Source organism: Pogoniulus pusillus, chromosome 27 (assembly GCF_015220805.1).
Source record: "Pogoniulus pusillus isolate bPogPus1 chromosome 27, bPogPus1.pri, whole genome shotgun sequence".
Taxonomy (NCBI): Eukaryota; Metazoa; Chordata; class Aves; order Piciformes; family Lybiidae; genus Pogoniulus; species Pogoniulus pusillus.
In genome coordinates, this window is record NC_087290.1 from 8,107,767 (window position 1) to 8,123,957 (window position 16,191).

General features: G+C 50.5%; 2 protein-coding genes across 2 annotated transcripts in view; one reads left to right on the forward strand and one right to left on the reverse strand.

The window, feature by feature from the left end:
• Positions 1-25: 25 nt before the first annotated feature.
• On the forward strand, positions 26-3,679 carry ABHD15 (abhydrolase domain containing 15). Its single transcript, XM_064165818.1, is given in 3 exon segments — positions 26-681; positions 683-1,050; positions 2,156-3,679. Coding segments are annotated over 3 exon segments (1,302 nt in total). The 5' UTR covers positions 26-225; the 3' UTR covers positions 2,634-3,679.
• A 7,640-nt stretch (positions 3,680-11,319) lies between these two features.
• The window catches only part of TAOK1 (TAO kinase 1), a 66,875-nt gene continuing 62,003 nt past the window's right edge, over positions 11,320-16,191 (reverse strand). Inside the window, 4 exon segments of the mRNA XM_064166133.1 lie at positions 11,320-11,749; positions 11,751-12,005; positions 15,824-15,990; positions 15,993-16,005. Coding sequence (XP_064022203.1) covers positions 11,543-11,749; positions 11,751-12,005; positions 15,824-15,990; positions 15,993-16,005 — 642 coding nt within the window. The 3' untranslated portion in view covers positions 11,320-11,542.

Genomic DNA, 16,191 nt, shown 5'->3' on the forward strand with positions numbered 1-16,191 from the left:
CTGCGGAGCGTTCCCCGGCAGCGCTAGGCAGGACTCGGCCACGTGTCCCTCCCATTTCACCCAGTCCCCTTGGCCCCGGCTGGCGGCAGTCACGCCAGCCCCAGCGCAGCCCCGCCGCTTTGCTTGCCCAGCCCCGGGGCAGGGCTTTCCAGTCGCTGCCCTGCATCGCGCTGTAAACCCACCGGAGCACCGCGCCTGCCGGCTGGGCCTCCCTCCGTTCCCGTGATGTCCCCCGAGGGTTTGGTGGCTGTAGCTGTGGTGCTTATTGGCCTGGGCTTCCTGGCCTGCTGCTTTTGGGCAGGGAGGCTGGAGGTGCCTGGAGACTGGGGAGAGGAAGAAGAGGGGATCCCCTTCATCGCTGAGGATGGTGCAGAGTGCTGCCGGCTATTCTGCAAGCCTTCAGCACTGGCCCAGCACCTGGTACGGAGCTTGGGGCGGTCAGTGGTGCTGTGGGGGGGCTGCTGGCTGTGGCCAAACTGGCCCCAGGTCCAGATGCTGTGGCAGCTCCTGCAGCTGCCCAAACCGGAGCCGGCCGTGGTCCGGGAGTTCTTGCAGCTACGTGATGCTGGACTGGTGGCCCTGGACTGGCTGCTTGGGCCACGGAGGGCTGGGAGTGACAGTGATAGTGGGGGCCTGAGCTTGGTGCTGCTGCTTATCCCCAATGCTGCTGGGAAGGTGACTGGGGGGGCTCCTGCAGCTGGGGCTGCAGGCACTGGAGCAGGGGTTTGTCCCTGTCATCTTCAACCGGCGGGGCCACAACGGCTGCCCCCTCACCACCCCCTGTCTCCAGCCATTTGGGGACCCCGGAGATCTGCGGGAGGTGGTGACCTACCTGCACTGCCGGCACCCTGCTGTCCCTCTTGTGGCCGTCAGTGAGGGCTCAGGCTCAGGGCTGCTGCTTGCCTATCTTGGGGAGAGTGGCTCCTCCAGCCGCCTGGCCGCTGCTGCCTGCATCTCCCCAATCTTCCGTGGCCGGGACTGGTTTGAGGCCAGGATGCCCTGGCTCTATGAGTGGCCGCTGCTGCTGCACCTCAAGCAGGGACTCAGCAGGTTAGTGGGGTCCTTGGGGCTGAGGTGGCACGGGGTGGGGAGGCTGGGGCTGGGTGCCCCAGGATCCCCTCAACCAGCCCTGAGGTGGGTGCATGCAATTGGTGCTGGTGTATGCATAGGAGCCTCAGCGTGGGTGCAGAGGTGCTGAGCACAGCAAAATGTGCTGGTTAATGAACACCAGCCTGGAGCCAGCAGCTGCAGAGCCAGTCTGGCCACCACCTGCTCCCCTGGCTTGGCATCTTGGGGTCCCCACTTAAGTGCTTTGTCACCTCAGCACAGAAGCACTTAATGGGCTGGCACAGCCTCTGTGCTGTGCCAGACTCTGGGGGCTAAGTCTGGCCAAGCCCCTGCATCACTGCTTGCTCTGCCTCAGCAACCAACCCCAGGTTGCCTGCCTTGGGTTGGGGGTCCATGACCACCAATTCACAGCCAGCCAGGGGACTGTGGCAGCTGCCTCCTCCCTGCTTTATACTGGCTCTGAATCTCTGTTGCCCAACACAGCTGCACTGAGGAGGGCTAAGCACTGGCAGGGATTGGAGTGAGACAAACAACCCTGTGCCAAGGCCTTGCAAGTGACACCTCTTCAGGTGCTGCTGAGAGCCTGGGAGGGAGGCAAGGGGCCCCTGCTGGTAGGCAAATGAGGGCCAAAACCCTGCACCTGACCCTCAAAAATCTTGGAGCAAAAAAGGGCCAGATTGCACCTCAGCAAAGCCCGAGTGGGTGCACCCAGCCACAGTATTGGGGTGCTGGGGTTGGTTTTCTGTTAGCCAGGTGGTGGGGTGGGGGTAGTAGGGTGTTTCCCTCCCCCCACCTCTCAACACCCATTGCAAGCACTGCTGTCACGGTAACTGAGCAGAGTGCTGGCTGCCTCCTGTTGCCATGGTACCCAGGCTGGTGCAAGCTGCACTGCAGGAGAACCCCTCCCAGCAAGAGATTGTGGGGGACAACCCCAAAAATCAGCTGTAGGAGGCTTTAGGACACCTTTTCCCATCCCTGTGCGCAGGGCCATGGCCAGAGCAGAGCCTCCACAGCCTCTTTGGGTGGGTGCATGAGCTGGTGGCGTCCCTGCGGCCTCCCATCCACGGTGGCTGCCCCATCCCCGCAGGTACGCGGGGTCCCTGGCCAAGGTGGTGGATGTAGACAGGCTGCTGGGCAGCCGCTCGCTGCGGGAGCTGGAAGAAGCCCTCTTCTGCCGGACCAAGAGCCACCCCACCACCTGGGAGGCCTACTGGGAACGCAACGAGCCCCTGCGCGACGCCGACGAGGCGGCCGTGCCGCTGCTGTGTCTCTGCAGCGCCGACGACCCCGTCCGTGGCCCCGTGGGCTGCAGCCTGCCCCTGGAGCTCTTCCGCAGCAGCCCTTACTTCTTCCTGCTGCTGACCTCGCGTGGGGGACACTGCGGCTTCCCTCAGCGGGGACCGCGCCGCAGCTGGGCCCATGAGGCCGTGCTGGAGTTCTTCAGGGCCATGGTCGAGTTCCTGCAGGCAGAGGACCGAAGGAAGGGGCTGCCGCAGCCGCGCAGGTTCGGGGGTGCTGCTGCCAAGCCCCCGGTTTTCACCTGGCAAAGGTCCTACACCCGGTAGCCCGCAAGCAGCAGGCGCACGGGGCAGGGCAGGGTGAGAAAAAGAGGCAGACACTCCATGTACTAAAATTACTTTATTACAGTTGATTTTTTTTAACATTTCCTTTGCTATGATACAAAGGATACTTACAAACAAAATATTACATATGACCTTATTTTTTTTCTTTTTTTTTTTTTTTTTTTCCCTCTTCTCTTATTTTCTGACAACTTGGTAACAGCTTTAAATGCACAATCTATACAATTAATACAGGTTATATATGAGCTATAATGTATGTTGAACCAGAAGAATACCAGAATACTGACAATATACTGTACATTAAGCCTTACCAGTTAGTGCTCCTGGCATTTTCTACGAGAAGGAAAACGCACACCTGTAGATTCACTCATACCAGCTGGTGCTACCAGACATGGAAGCAGGAAGGAGTTTAATTCCCCTAGTTAAATCCTTCATGGCCCATCACCGTGGTGTTGGGCCTGGAAACCTCAGACCAGTGTTCATAGTAAGACAGCAGATATGTGTGTTATTATCAACTACTGCTCTGCGGCACAAAACCGGGCAGCCGGGTGCCTTCCCCTGGCACCGGGGCTTTGCCGTACCTGGATGATGCCCCAGAGCAGACAGCAACGGCCCTGGGGCCGGGCACAGGGTGAGCTCTTGTTGCCGAGCTGGATCTCCTTACGGAGGGGGAGAGGAGGAGAGGAAAAGCAGCAACATCTTTGCTGATAGCAGTAGGCAGCTCTCAGGTTTGTGCACATCAACAGGTGGGCACCGAGGGGGAAGGAGCAAACCCAGGGCACATCATTCCCCTGGCACAGCTCGGCTGAACTGTGGGGCGCAGTCCTGGGCTGCACTCAGAGCTGGTGCCTGGCAAAAAACCTTGGTGGGGCTGGAAGCTGCCTTGCAGTTACCTGCTCACCAGGAAAGGTTTGCTTTTGTTTTGCAGCCAAAGCTAGAGTTGTGTGGCTACAGGTGTGCACTTCCCCTCCTCCTGCCATGGGCTACGTCGGACTGATAAGGTTACATTTCTGTTTTAACTTTTTTTTTTTGTTGTTTTTAACTTTTTTTTTTTTTTTTTTAATTAAAGCAACCGGCAAGTGAAGCATATTTTTAGTTGACTGGCAAAAGACCTGGCATTTGCACAGAAGCTGCAAATGGAAAAGAGCCATCCCCTCCTCCCACCCGCTGCATCCCAGTCCAGAAAAATCCCAAACTGTTGGCAGAAGAAAGAAAGAAAAGGAAAAACAAAACCCAACAAAACCAAACAGGGGTGGTGGAGAGGAAGGGGAGGGGAACAGGTTGGAAAATACCAGGTTTGAGTTAACATTTCCTTGACTTCACACAACGCTTGTGCAAAACAAAAACCAACAAAACGAAACATTTCCCCCTCCCTCGCCCCCACCTCCCCTCCCCCGACCACACCAAAAAAAAAGAACAAAAAAAAAAAAAAAAAAAAAAAAAAAAACCACAACCCAAAACAAACCCAACCAAAAACCAAACTCGAATGTAAAGGAGGAATATATAAAATTAAAAATATAAATAGGAAGTCTGGCTGACTGGTAGAAGAATAGGTCATTTAGGTTACCAAAAACCCCGAAAGAATATACATTCAAGAGGCTCTGAACCCAGTGGGGTAACTGCTGTTAGAGTTGTGTTAATAGTTAGGCTAGAATTCTCGAGTTTGTCTTTAAAATCTTCACAATACAAGCAAGCTATGTTTAAAAAATGTACACTATACACACCTCACACAGCGTCTCCTATCCGTATCACACACCTTACGCTACCTTCCCCTCCACTATGCAATACGGGGGGGGGGCTGTCCCCCACAGCTAAAGTATGCAGGCTGTCCTCCCCCACCCCGCCCTGCCCCACCAGCCCCGTGGTGTCAGTGGGGCAGCGACGGCTGCAGAGCCTCCAGCAGGTCCCTCGGCCCTCCACATCTCACCATAACCTCCTCAAGCATTTACAAGTCACCAAAGGGCTGTAGCCTTTTATGTTATACACACTTCACTTTGTAACGTTAATTATTTACATCAGGGCTGCTCCCCCCCACCCCCCCATCTTTTAGCTGTTTCTAGGCAGGTAAAAAAAAAAAGTGTTCCTGTTGCAAGCAAGCAGGGGGAAGAGCTGCGGGGGGCTAGGAGGGAAGAAAAGCTGAAGAAAGGAAGCGGGTGGTTTGCTTGCCAGAAGCCAAACCTGTACACACACATATGCCTCTCCTGCTCTGATCCTCAAATCCTTACATGCTCCTGTCCCCTGTGACCTCTAGGACAATCAGCACAGCCTCACTGGCACTCCAACTCCTCTGCTCATGGCTTCCTAGGATGCTCAGCAAAGCTATTCCTGACTTGCAGACTTGCCTCTGCCCTGAGTCCTTCCTTCATTCCTACTCCTCACTTCACAGCAGGTCTTGCAGTGCAAGCCAGCCGCAGCCAAGGGCAGGGGCACCGAGTCCTCTACAAGCCACCACATCACTCCCACAAACTCGTCCTTCACTGCTGCTGGCTGCAGGCAGCAGCAACTTAACAACCCTGTGCTGATTCTAAACTCTGCTGAGCTCAGAGTTGCCATAGAAATGTGTGATCCTGGCACTAAAAGCAGGCAACGATCTTAAATGAAAGTAGTTGGGTTTTTATCCCCCCTCCAGTAGGTTTAGATGATCTCAGGTTTAAGACAAAAGCAAGCAGAAGGGGAAAACAGATCATTTCTAGAGAGGTTAAAAATAGTCCTAAGCTGGTACTAAACTGCAGTAAGGAACCCGAACTCGCCTCCTTTTGAGTTCGGCTTCAGAGAAAGCTGGAAGCCACCGCTCTATCCCTCACACTGCCCACCAGACAGCAGGCGACACCGACGGGAGGAAGATTCCACACAGCCAACATGGAACACTCAGCTGAAGGCCCGGGGGCAAGCAGCTGCCGGGGGTGGGCGCCCCTCCCCAGCCCTCCTGTGCCTCCCCAGCTCGCAATATTTAAGCACAATTCCTTACAGCATCACTTGGACAAGTCTCAGGGATTAGGTGCATGCTGAACTACGACTGGCAATTACAGTAGCTGGTTGCTAGCTGGCACATACTGTATCTATAAATTTTAGTACAAAAAACTTAAAAAATACAGAAACTAGGTCAATTTGTTAACTACATATTTACAGATAATTACAATGTTTTTCACTGGCAATAATTAAACTAATTGTCAGTGAAAATTCAAACTGTGCATGTTCTGAGGTACCCGTACTCAAGGGTGGGGAGCGGGGCAGGGGACCGGAGGGGCGAGGTGAGGGGCAAGATCCCCCCGGGTTTGTTCACATCCACGGGGGCAACACTCGGCCTTCCTGGTTCCTGGACTCAGTGTGTGCACTCAGAGAAAGCAAGAAGAGAGAGAACCAATGTTGATTTTGTTTGGGGTTTTTTTTTGCCTAGGACATGGCTTTAGGATGTTTTGAGAACACCAGATGGGTGCAAAGCCAACGGCTGCATACCAAACTGCTTTCCTTCCACCAAGAGGAGCCTTTAGATGAAGTGCAAATATTGAGACCCACAGTTTGGTGGTTAAGGTGCTTGTTTGCCGGCAAATCTTATTTCCTAAGTCCCTCTCTAGCTGACAAAGGCCACTCCTTTCCCAGCAAAGGCTGGGCTGAGGGGCAGAGATGCAGCAGGCAGCGTCATGGCCCCAGCTGGCTGAACCTCATTGTGCAACAGGAACCTGGGTTATCTGCTGCCATCGCTCCCTGCTGGGGCCATGTTTACCAGAACCAGTAGATCTATCAGATTTTGTCTTTTGGCTGTAAACAGCTACCCATAACCCTCCAAAGCGCCTCACACTTATTCCTCAGCAGACTCTGGCTCAATCAACTCGTAAAAGTGCAAACTGAAACAAACACAGCAGAGGGATGCCCACTGGCATCCCTGTTTGGGCATCTACCACTCCTCCATCCTTGGCACGTGGCTCCGGGCTCACTGCTGGCCAGCACCAGAGTGGGCAAGTTCCACAGGCAGGAGCACAGCTAAAGACAACACTACTCCTTGTGAAAATGCAAAGATGTCCCAACCAAACCTGAGCCTCTCCTAAAAATCTCACAAGAGAGCTTCCAAAAGAGAGAGGGGGAAATTGTCTCCAAATTCTCTGATAGCACGAAAAAAGAGAGCCCACAGTTGGCATGCTGCTGAGCTGGCTGGGCTTCCCTGGGGGATAAATATCACAACTGGATCAATAGTTGTGACTTGACACATAGGAGAACCATTTATCACCCAAACTACCCAACGTCCCACTAAGAGTGGGGTCTGTAGAGGACAAAGGAGAAGATGAGAAAGATCTTCACAGCTTGAGGGAGCTCATGGTGTCCAGCCTAGCACTCGCTCCCTTTACTATGAGAAAGACCAGGGCAAGGTTTACTAGAAACACAGAGCAAACACCCAAGAGAAGAACAAGGCCATCCTCTGCTTGCCAGACTCCAGCAACAAAGCACACACCTAACCAGAATAAAGCAGGGCCCAAAAGCATCTGTGTGCACACACACACACACATGTATGCCTGCGCTGTGTACACACACATGCTTTAACTCTTCCAATTTACCTTCTCTTTTGATCCTCATAACCTGCTCTGATTATTAGAAGCACACAAAGGTAGACAGTGTTCAGTCTGTGGCACTTTCAACTCAGGAATGCCAAGAGTTAGTGCCGGTGCAGCGTGCCAAGACCATGCTGGGCTTGTGATCTCTCGTGGTGAGACGCAGCTGGGGACTCTGAGCTCAGCCTGCTGAGCACTTCACCGGCCCACTCACCGCCTCCCCCGCAGATCAGTACATTGCCTCCACTGCTTTTCTAGTGCTATACCATCTTGTTTTCTTCTCTGCTGTCTTCTGACTTTCTGGTACCCTCTGGGAGCTCTCTTCTCTACAGCACACCCATAGCAGCTCTCCTGCGCCCCAGAAAAAAAGCAAGCTACAATTAGCAGGGCAGGGCCGGAAGCGAAGGCTTTTGACTGCATTCAGCCTAGCACAGCTTGTGCAGATGTACGTGTCCTCGCCCTCAAGAGCCCTGCTGCAAGGGTTGCTTTTGCTCGTGAACGGGAGTGCTAAAGAAGAGCAGAACTGAAGTGCCCTGCCAGAAATGCACAGCATGAGGGGTGTGTGCACGTACAGCCGCACACAGGTACATACAGAGTATATAAATATATACAAATGAGATACCATATATATATATCCAGATGTGCGTATTCAACGGAGTAATGGTAGACAGTGGTACAATACAATTTATTGCCTCTCAAGAAATGGCACGTAAGCAGGGTGGGGGAGGCAGGGCAGCCCTAAGTGCAAGGGGCCCTCCTCCTTAAGGGGGGGTCTGAGGGGAGGTTTGATAAACGGCATCATCCCAGGATCGAGCAGGGTGCACCCCATGCAGGTTATGATGCACGTTCTTCTAGAGTGGGAGCGCTGGGTGGGACACGGAGCGATGCCAGCCTGGCCCCAAGCCAAGCAGGGAATGGCTGCAGGGAATTCTCTGTGGAAAGCTCAGTATCACAGCAGGGTTAGTTCTTCAACCCCTTTGAAGCTCAGAGGCTTGGAGTGAACGCAGGTGAAACAGAGCTGCAACCTCCATTTCAGCACTGCCTTTGAGGAGGAAGAAAGCACAGAACATTCAACACGGAAGCAAGAGATGGCTGCTGACTCCCCAGGACAAGAAAAATGTGGTCCTTCTCACTGACTTTAATTAAATAAAATCAAAAAGAAATTCAAATCAGAAAGAGGTGTGCCTCTTCTTTTTTTTTGTTCCTTTCCATCTCTGGGCTAAACTACATAAAACTTCAGGTCTTTGCAAAGGGGGAGAGAAAACCAACCACAGAATAAAGAGATTTCAGGGGTCCAGCTGGTGATTTGAAAATACTGCAATAGAGTTTGCAAAGTAGTCGACACAGAAGCTTCCCCAGTGTTAAATAAGAAAAGAAAAGACGTAAAAGAACATCTTTTGCTGAGGTACTGGAGTGGTTTCCACAATTTACAGATTACAGCATTTTTAAATCCAAGGTTAGGGCATGACTGCAAGGAGTGCAACACGGAGTCATGGGTCCCACTTCTAAAAACAGAGTTTGCAAACTGATTCAGAGTGTTTGCTCCTCTCTAGCGTAGAGCTGTTGATGTATCTCAGAAACACACCCGAAGATACACACAAGCAAGAGCCTCCTCACAGATCTCCCAAGGCACAGCCTGACCTTGAGTCCCTCTGGCTACAGCTGCATCATAGGGTGCTTTCTCTCCAGATCAGGCTTGTTTGGGATAGCTCTCCTTCCCCCCACGTACACACAGGGAACACACACATTTAGACCAGTTTGATCTGAATCAGTTTTTGCAAACTATTTTAATTAAAATATTAACTTGTTGGAATAGTCCAGGTCTGCACATGATATACATGTAAAAAATGGTTACTACACAGTTCTTTTTGAATACAAAAAAGCCAATATGGGACAGCCATCGTTTGGATTCAGCATTCAGTCATGCTTGACATTACACAAAGAGATGGGTTGAGAGAATTCTGTTGAAATAGCTCAATTTAAGCCAGAGACTTTGACCAAATTCAAACCATAACAGAAGCAAAAGAACGAACCCACTGAACTTGTAGGTATAGCCTGTCCCCGCTGGCGCTGCCACTGCTTGTGACAGAGGAGCTGAACTTCAAAACGCTGCGTTAGCACCATGCTGTGGGCACACCCTCCACACTCACATGGCCAGTTCCAATGCATCTCGGCCTTTCATTTTTGTCTGTCTTCCTAACCCCAGAAAAGACAGGTACTTTTCCTAAATGAGTTTTTGCTGTATTTCAACAACACTGCAAGGCAAAAAAAAAAACCAACGACCCCAAAACATCCAATTCCACATAAAAACATAGCAGAGGAAAGGACAGGACAATTCACGGTCACCACTCACCCCCGAGGGGCAACCAGAGTCACCTCCACGGGACCACCACCTCATCCCAGGCTTCCGTCAACCGTTAGGACTAACCAAGCTCCTTACTAAGGGGCCTGCTCAAAACACGTTTTGTAGAGTTTCCACCTCTAATTAGTGATATGCTACGTTAGGATGCTAGAAATGCCAGTTGGATTCACCGGACGCTGGCAGAGTGAAGGACTGGAGTGGATGTTAATTTAGCTAACGAAAGAAGGTCGCCCTGCCGAGCACAGCAGCGAGACACTAGAGTATTCACTATATAAATATGTCACGTGGACAAACACATTCGGAAAACCTTGCTTTTTTTGAGCCCTATAAACATATTAAAGGCAAATCCTAGAGTTAGCAGCTAGTGTTTTCTTCAAGATGATTAGTGTGCAAGGAAAAACATTTACAAAGAACCCTGGCTGGTCAGTCCCCAAGATGGAAATCTTTACCTCAAGCCAAACTTTATCTACCTGCTCTTTCCCCAGCCCCACAGTGCTGGCTGACCCAGCATGGGGGGGCACCTCCAGATCCAGCACTAAGGGATGACAACAACACCACAAAGTCACTCAGTTAATGAGGACTCCCTGACCCCTTTTATCACCTATGGATTTCACAACCTCCTTCGCTTCCTTTCAGTAGTACAGCAGCTCCAAGGAGCCCCTGGAAGTAGTGCCTTCCTGCAGTGATGTGATATGCTGCCAGAATATCACAGCATCTCAAGGGACTGTAAAAGTTGTGAAGTATTGCAGCAATGAAATAATAAAAAGGAGCCTCACATGCAGCAAGATTCTACAGTGGTAATGGTGGGTTAGTCATCAGCTGGGAAAGAGTCATTGGCTCAGCTCCTCCTGGTACACTGTGGCAACTAAACATTTTAAACAGTTGGCTACACTCTACATGTAAACAGGAAATTGCAACAGCCAAAAAGGTAATAAATTGGTGGATGTAGTATAATAATGAAAAAACCTGTTCAATGGCATTTTGTTAAACTATGGCATCCTTCAAAACACCTCTGGCATTGAGACTGATTGGCTGAAAGTCTAACATTCTGAATGGAGCAAAAAGGACTACACTGGGCTCCAAGAATTATTCTGATGGTTAGCTAAAATGAGATGTCACAGTATTAGCTGTACAAGTGCATTACTTACACTCCTCTGCCAACCTCATCTGAGCCTACCAGCAAGCACAATCAGGGATTGCCAAAGCAGGAATACAATTTCAGACATTCCTAGCCTGTTCCCTGCAGACAGGTTTATCCCTACACAGTTCTCCACAAGCTGACCAGTGACTTCTGAGAGAAACATCACTCCTTACATGACACAAAGTGGGCACTTGGGTAGAAGGGCCCAGCTGAGCCCTGGTGTCTCTGGCCTCTCTTCTCACCCTTCTTTCCACACCTACAAGTCTTTGAAATGCCTCCTGGCAGAGGCAATACCCTAGAAAATGTATCCAATTTAATGACCATAAAAAATGGAACAGAAGATCCAGCTGTTCCTCCCTGGATGTTGGTTTAAAGGCAGCTCGCCTGGTTTTTGCAGGGTGGCAGTTCGAAATTTATGGACATGGGAGGAGGTCTCCATTCTCCCTCAGACTTCCTACAGATGCGTCGTGACGAGGGCAGTCGAGCCCCTTCTGTCCTGTCAGTGTGACAGCCACCAGTCAACTCTTCTGACTAATTGCATATATTTCTCAGACGCCCTCCCAAGACCCCTCCGCAAAGTAAAAACCAAACAGAAACAAAACAAAAAACACCACCAACAAAAAACTAAAAAAAAAAACCAACCCCCCAACCCTGCAGCCAAATACTATGACATCCCAGTTAGTTAAACACAAAACGTAATGCTTTACAAAATGAATACAATATTCCATGTGCACCCAGCTTCCACACGTCAGCACCGCACTGAGGAGGCTGCTGGGCTGGTGTCTGTAGGCAGTATTCTGTTGGCAGACAGCTCCAGTGGAATTGCCACCCTCAGTTATTGTTTAAGTTATGTATAAGACATGTGTGAACCATTGGATATTTGTGAAGTAACACTTGTGCTCCTGCTCATGCCCTGCTCCGTCCGTCCCCCAGAAGCTGTCCGCCTCAGAGCCTGGGGGCTGTTGCGGACCCCTATAGCACTACTTCGAGGTACCCCCTGCATGGGCCCCGAGGGGTGACCCCCATGGCTGGGGTCACCTTGCATTGGATGGCCCCCAAGCTTGTGGTGGGCCACCCATGGGAAGACCCCAGTGAGGTCCTGCACCCCCAGTAGGATTGTGGGACCAGCCAGAAGCTCCCGGGTAGCTGTGGCTGAACGCCTCGGGGGGAGAGATTAGAAAGAACCATGTTACTAAACCTAGCCTCATGCTCTCTGAGTCAAAGGCTTCGATCTCGCGAGCTTGACGCTCCAGCAGGCTTCGTATCCGCTCGGTACGCTCGTTCTGCAACGCCAGCATCTCCTCCTCAATCTAGGAAGGAAAAAAAGAAAGAGAGAGGTGGTAGTAGCAAGACTCCTTTACATGCATGGCCTCAAGTCTCTGAAGAGCTTGTAAACAGCCAGCTAATGAGGAAACCCTTCTCCCCACGCTTCTGCATGAGACTGGATCTAGATCAGATGTCTGCTGACACACATCTGTCTGAATGCGAAAAGGCTGCGTCCCATAGACCAGCACACACCAGAGCACGGTGAGCACCAGCTGCAGGGCCTCGGTCCCTGCTCCCTGGTGGAATACAGATGTTTCAGAGATGTGAATCCGAAATCTGCAGTGACGCTAACAGACAGAGGTTATCTCTTAAGGTGCAGCACAGTCTGCAGCTTCCAGAAAAGCCCTATGAGGAAAGCACCTTCAGATACAGCCAGGCACAGTGGCCTATACAGTCAGATACCTGCCAAACAGCTTGTTGTGACCTTCACTGTAGCTGAATCTGACGATGACAGCTGTTATTTCCCTCCAGGATTCAATCTACAAGCCCACGTTCAGCCTTCCTCTCCAATGTACCATTGGCCAGTATTCTCAAGCTTACGGTTACCCTCCTACCTACCCCCATTCCTACGTTGGTTTCTCATGTTTCATTATCCTGATACTTTCTTCAGGGTGTGGAGTAGGTAGGGATGGTTTGAATTGTGGAGTAGATTATTAGCTAGATGATATGCAAGCTAACAACTCAAATTTCTTCCCTGTAACTGCTCTAAATCAGTTTTCCAGCAGTGCTTTGGTAGCGCACTGAGATCAGCTCTGCAAGTACAAATGACATGGGGCTAAAGCCTCCAGACACCCAGCAGACAGGGATGATAGGCTTTCTTATTGAAATCTCTGCAGTCAGGTGGTAAAACCAAAGAATCACTTCCTTTATCTTCTTGCCAGCACTGAAAAAGCTACCTTTTGGCCTCAGTGGAAAAGACCAAATGTGATAAAAAGCAGTAGCCAAGACTTTTTTAGCACAGCTCACCTGGCATCTCCCCTGCAGTCAGCAGCAACATGCCAAGAGGTGTTATCTAGATCTGTGTTGAAGGCATTGGGCAGAGCATTGTTCTTGTAAGCACTCTCTTGCCTTAGTCAGGGAATATGCAAGTGATTTCATCTGGAATTTAGGAAACAATCTAGCTCAGCATGAGTCATCTCCTGAGCCATTTGGGCTTTCAGAGACAGCCTTCTCCACTTGTGTGTTTCTTAGTGCTAGGGCGTGAGGCTGACTCTCTCCATCGAGCAGCCCTGCTCACCCTGCTGGAAAGCCCCGCAGTGGGCAGCTGTCTTGGGAAAGGCAGGAGAGAGAAGAAAAGTGCCAGCTCTAAAATGCTCAACTTTGTTTTTTCCAGTCTTGCATCTGAGCAGAATCCTCCATTTGCAATGTCTTCAGCACACCCAGCTGCTCAGAGTTTCCAGTCTGTGACAGAGTAGCCCACAGGACTTGGTGCAACTGAACCTCAAAGAACGGCAAGCCGAACACACTGCATAAAAATGACATCACTAGAAACGACCTCAGGATGCAGGGTTCTGAAGATGAGGTGTCTGAGGCATGTGGGAAGGGAAATGAGTGAATCTGAACTCTTTTAAAGACGCTCTTGGGACATGCTCGTTACTGGTGTGACACAAACAACACAGCACCAGGGTATAACGTGCACAGTGCCTCAGTCATTCGCAGTTCAAGGCTGTGCACTGGTTGGGGCTGGCTGCTCCCTCCTCAGCCAAGTCAGCCATGCATGCCTCTGGTGAGTTACCCATGGTGATGGGCACCATCAAAAATAAAGAGCACTGTGCTGAGGAGGAGGCAGAGTCCTGTACACACACCAACTTCTGGAGTCTTGTTTATTACTGAACATCAGGGACTGACTTTGCCACAGGCTATGCATCTATTTGTGCACACCAACTCAGACATTCAGCTAGTGCAACACCTGCCCTTTCCCTGGCTGTCAGCCTCAGTTAGCACAGTGTAAGCAAACACCAGCTGACATTACTATGAGACCTGCCCACAATACTCACAACTCTTGATTCATATGAAAACAAAACACCCCTTCTCCCAAAAGCACCCTGCAAAAGAAGGATGCATCTAGCTTTGCACCCACATGCTTTCCCTTGAGCCGCTGCTATGTGACTGTACACCCCACCGAGACACAGTCTCACTGTTGGTCCATGATTTTGAGACTTGCAGTGTCACAGCTAAGAACTTGCTACCTCAACCTATGGACCTTGCTAGGACCTGTACTGCTAAAATCAAGCTATGGAATTGAAGTGCCATCCCATTTTTTGCTATTCTAAGGTAACACAGGACACACATACAAATATTATTATGCTACATCTTATTTTTATCATTTTTTTTCCTCACTGTGAAGAGGCACTGCTGAGCTTCCTATCACAGTGATACCCAATGCTTCACAGGGGCTTTCTACAAGCAGAAGCCTCAATCCTGGTCACGATGAAAGACTTATTGTTGGCTGATTGTGTTTCCTTAAGTCACTGGCCCCCCGCTTCAGCTTTTAACAAAGCACTACAAGCACTGCAGTAGATGCTGTGCCCACAAGACAGAAGAAATGACCAGCATACTGGGCTTGCTGGGGCACACTTCTTCCCAGAGCTCTTGGGCAGATGACGCCACCAGAGGGCAATGCACACCCAGCATAAATAGATATTCAAAGGTAGGGCTGTGCCGGGTGCCTGACTTCTGGATGGCAGCAAAACAAACCAGCGATAGGTTGTAAAGCTCATTACACGTGTGAGCACCACACGGGAACTCTGTCTTCAAAGTCTGTTCCTTCCAGAGATTCGCGTCAACTTGCAGGAGATGAAAGGACCTGGGCTTGTTTTCTCAGAGATGCTTCTCCACAGACCATGAGGTGGAGCAGTTTTATTCTGAGGCGGACCGTCCATCAGGTCAGCATCCATCTGCTAGAGCCTCTGGGAGAAGTTAAGTGTAAAAGAAACCTAGAGGCCATGGAGTACTTGCCCCTAATTTAATAATCGCTCATCAGTCAAGTTGGGAACTGTTGTGTGAATGGTGATGGCTGGCACCCACAGGGAACTCAAAGGGGAGAAAAATCAGCATGTGAAGGCTGATGGCACATTTCCTTCACTGACCTGGCATATTACCCTGCCCTGATTTGTCCAGGCCACTAGCATCTCATACACACAATCTGGCACCAACACAGAGGAGCACAATTCAGCAGGGAGCACCTAACACACACAGCCAGTTACAGCCGAAATCTGAGGAGCAGCAGGTCACCTGTGCCTGAGAATCTGGTGCCTTTAGTTTGCCCAAGGACACTGTCATTTCCAGAACAGCATCATTTCATAGAGAAACTGCAGCCTGGCATCCACAGGACTGACAAATGGAGATCAGTAGTACCATAATATTCCCATAAATCACAGGTTCTCACAAATACTTTCTTCTTTCCCCTCCGCAAAAGACATCTACTACTGATACCATGCAGATCCCAAAGGCCACTCCTTTAAGTTGTTTATTGCCTGTCCTCTGAGGAGCTAGGGAAGCTGATCTGCAGCTCAAAGGCAGAAAGAACAGTTTGCTTTCCCTTCTGACTTGAGAAACAGGACTCTCTCTGGCATACTTCAAGCAGCTCTATCCCAGCCAGAAGCTGCTCACATAGGATGGCTGAGCTGGCAGAGAGTTTAGGCTATGTGTCACTGAGCTATTATCCCAGAGAGGCATATACCCAAAAGATCTGTGTTACTATATACAGCAAGGTAGAATCCATTTCTCTCTCTTGGTAGCACAGTGAAATTTAAGACACGAAATCTGGAGTGTGCAAATGATGCTCACACGTCCATTTTACCTTCTGCTCAAGGAGGGCCCGGCGGAGGGATACCCTCTGTTCAAGATCACGCAGCTCCCGATCATGCTGGGCTTCTGCCTGCATCTTGATTTTACTCTGATATGCATTCAGCAGCTCCAATTCTTGCTGCAGCTGCATCTTCAAAACCTGGCACTCTGCTTCCTGTGCTCATCCAAACGCAGCTGGGAAAGGACAGACAATAGAGATGTTTCACCATGGGGTAACCACTCATGACACTCCGGGGGAGGACTTCTGGGAAAGGGAGAGAATGGGATAGGACTTTGTTTCTTAGCAATACAATTGGTCTCTATTGTACTTCATTTCACTGAACAGAGGACCTACAGTGACAAAGACTGGTGACAGTGAGC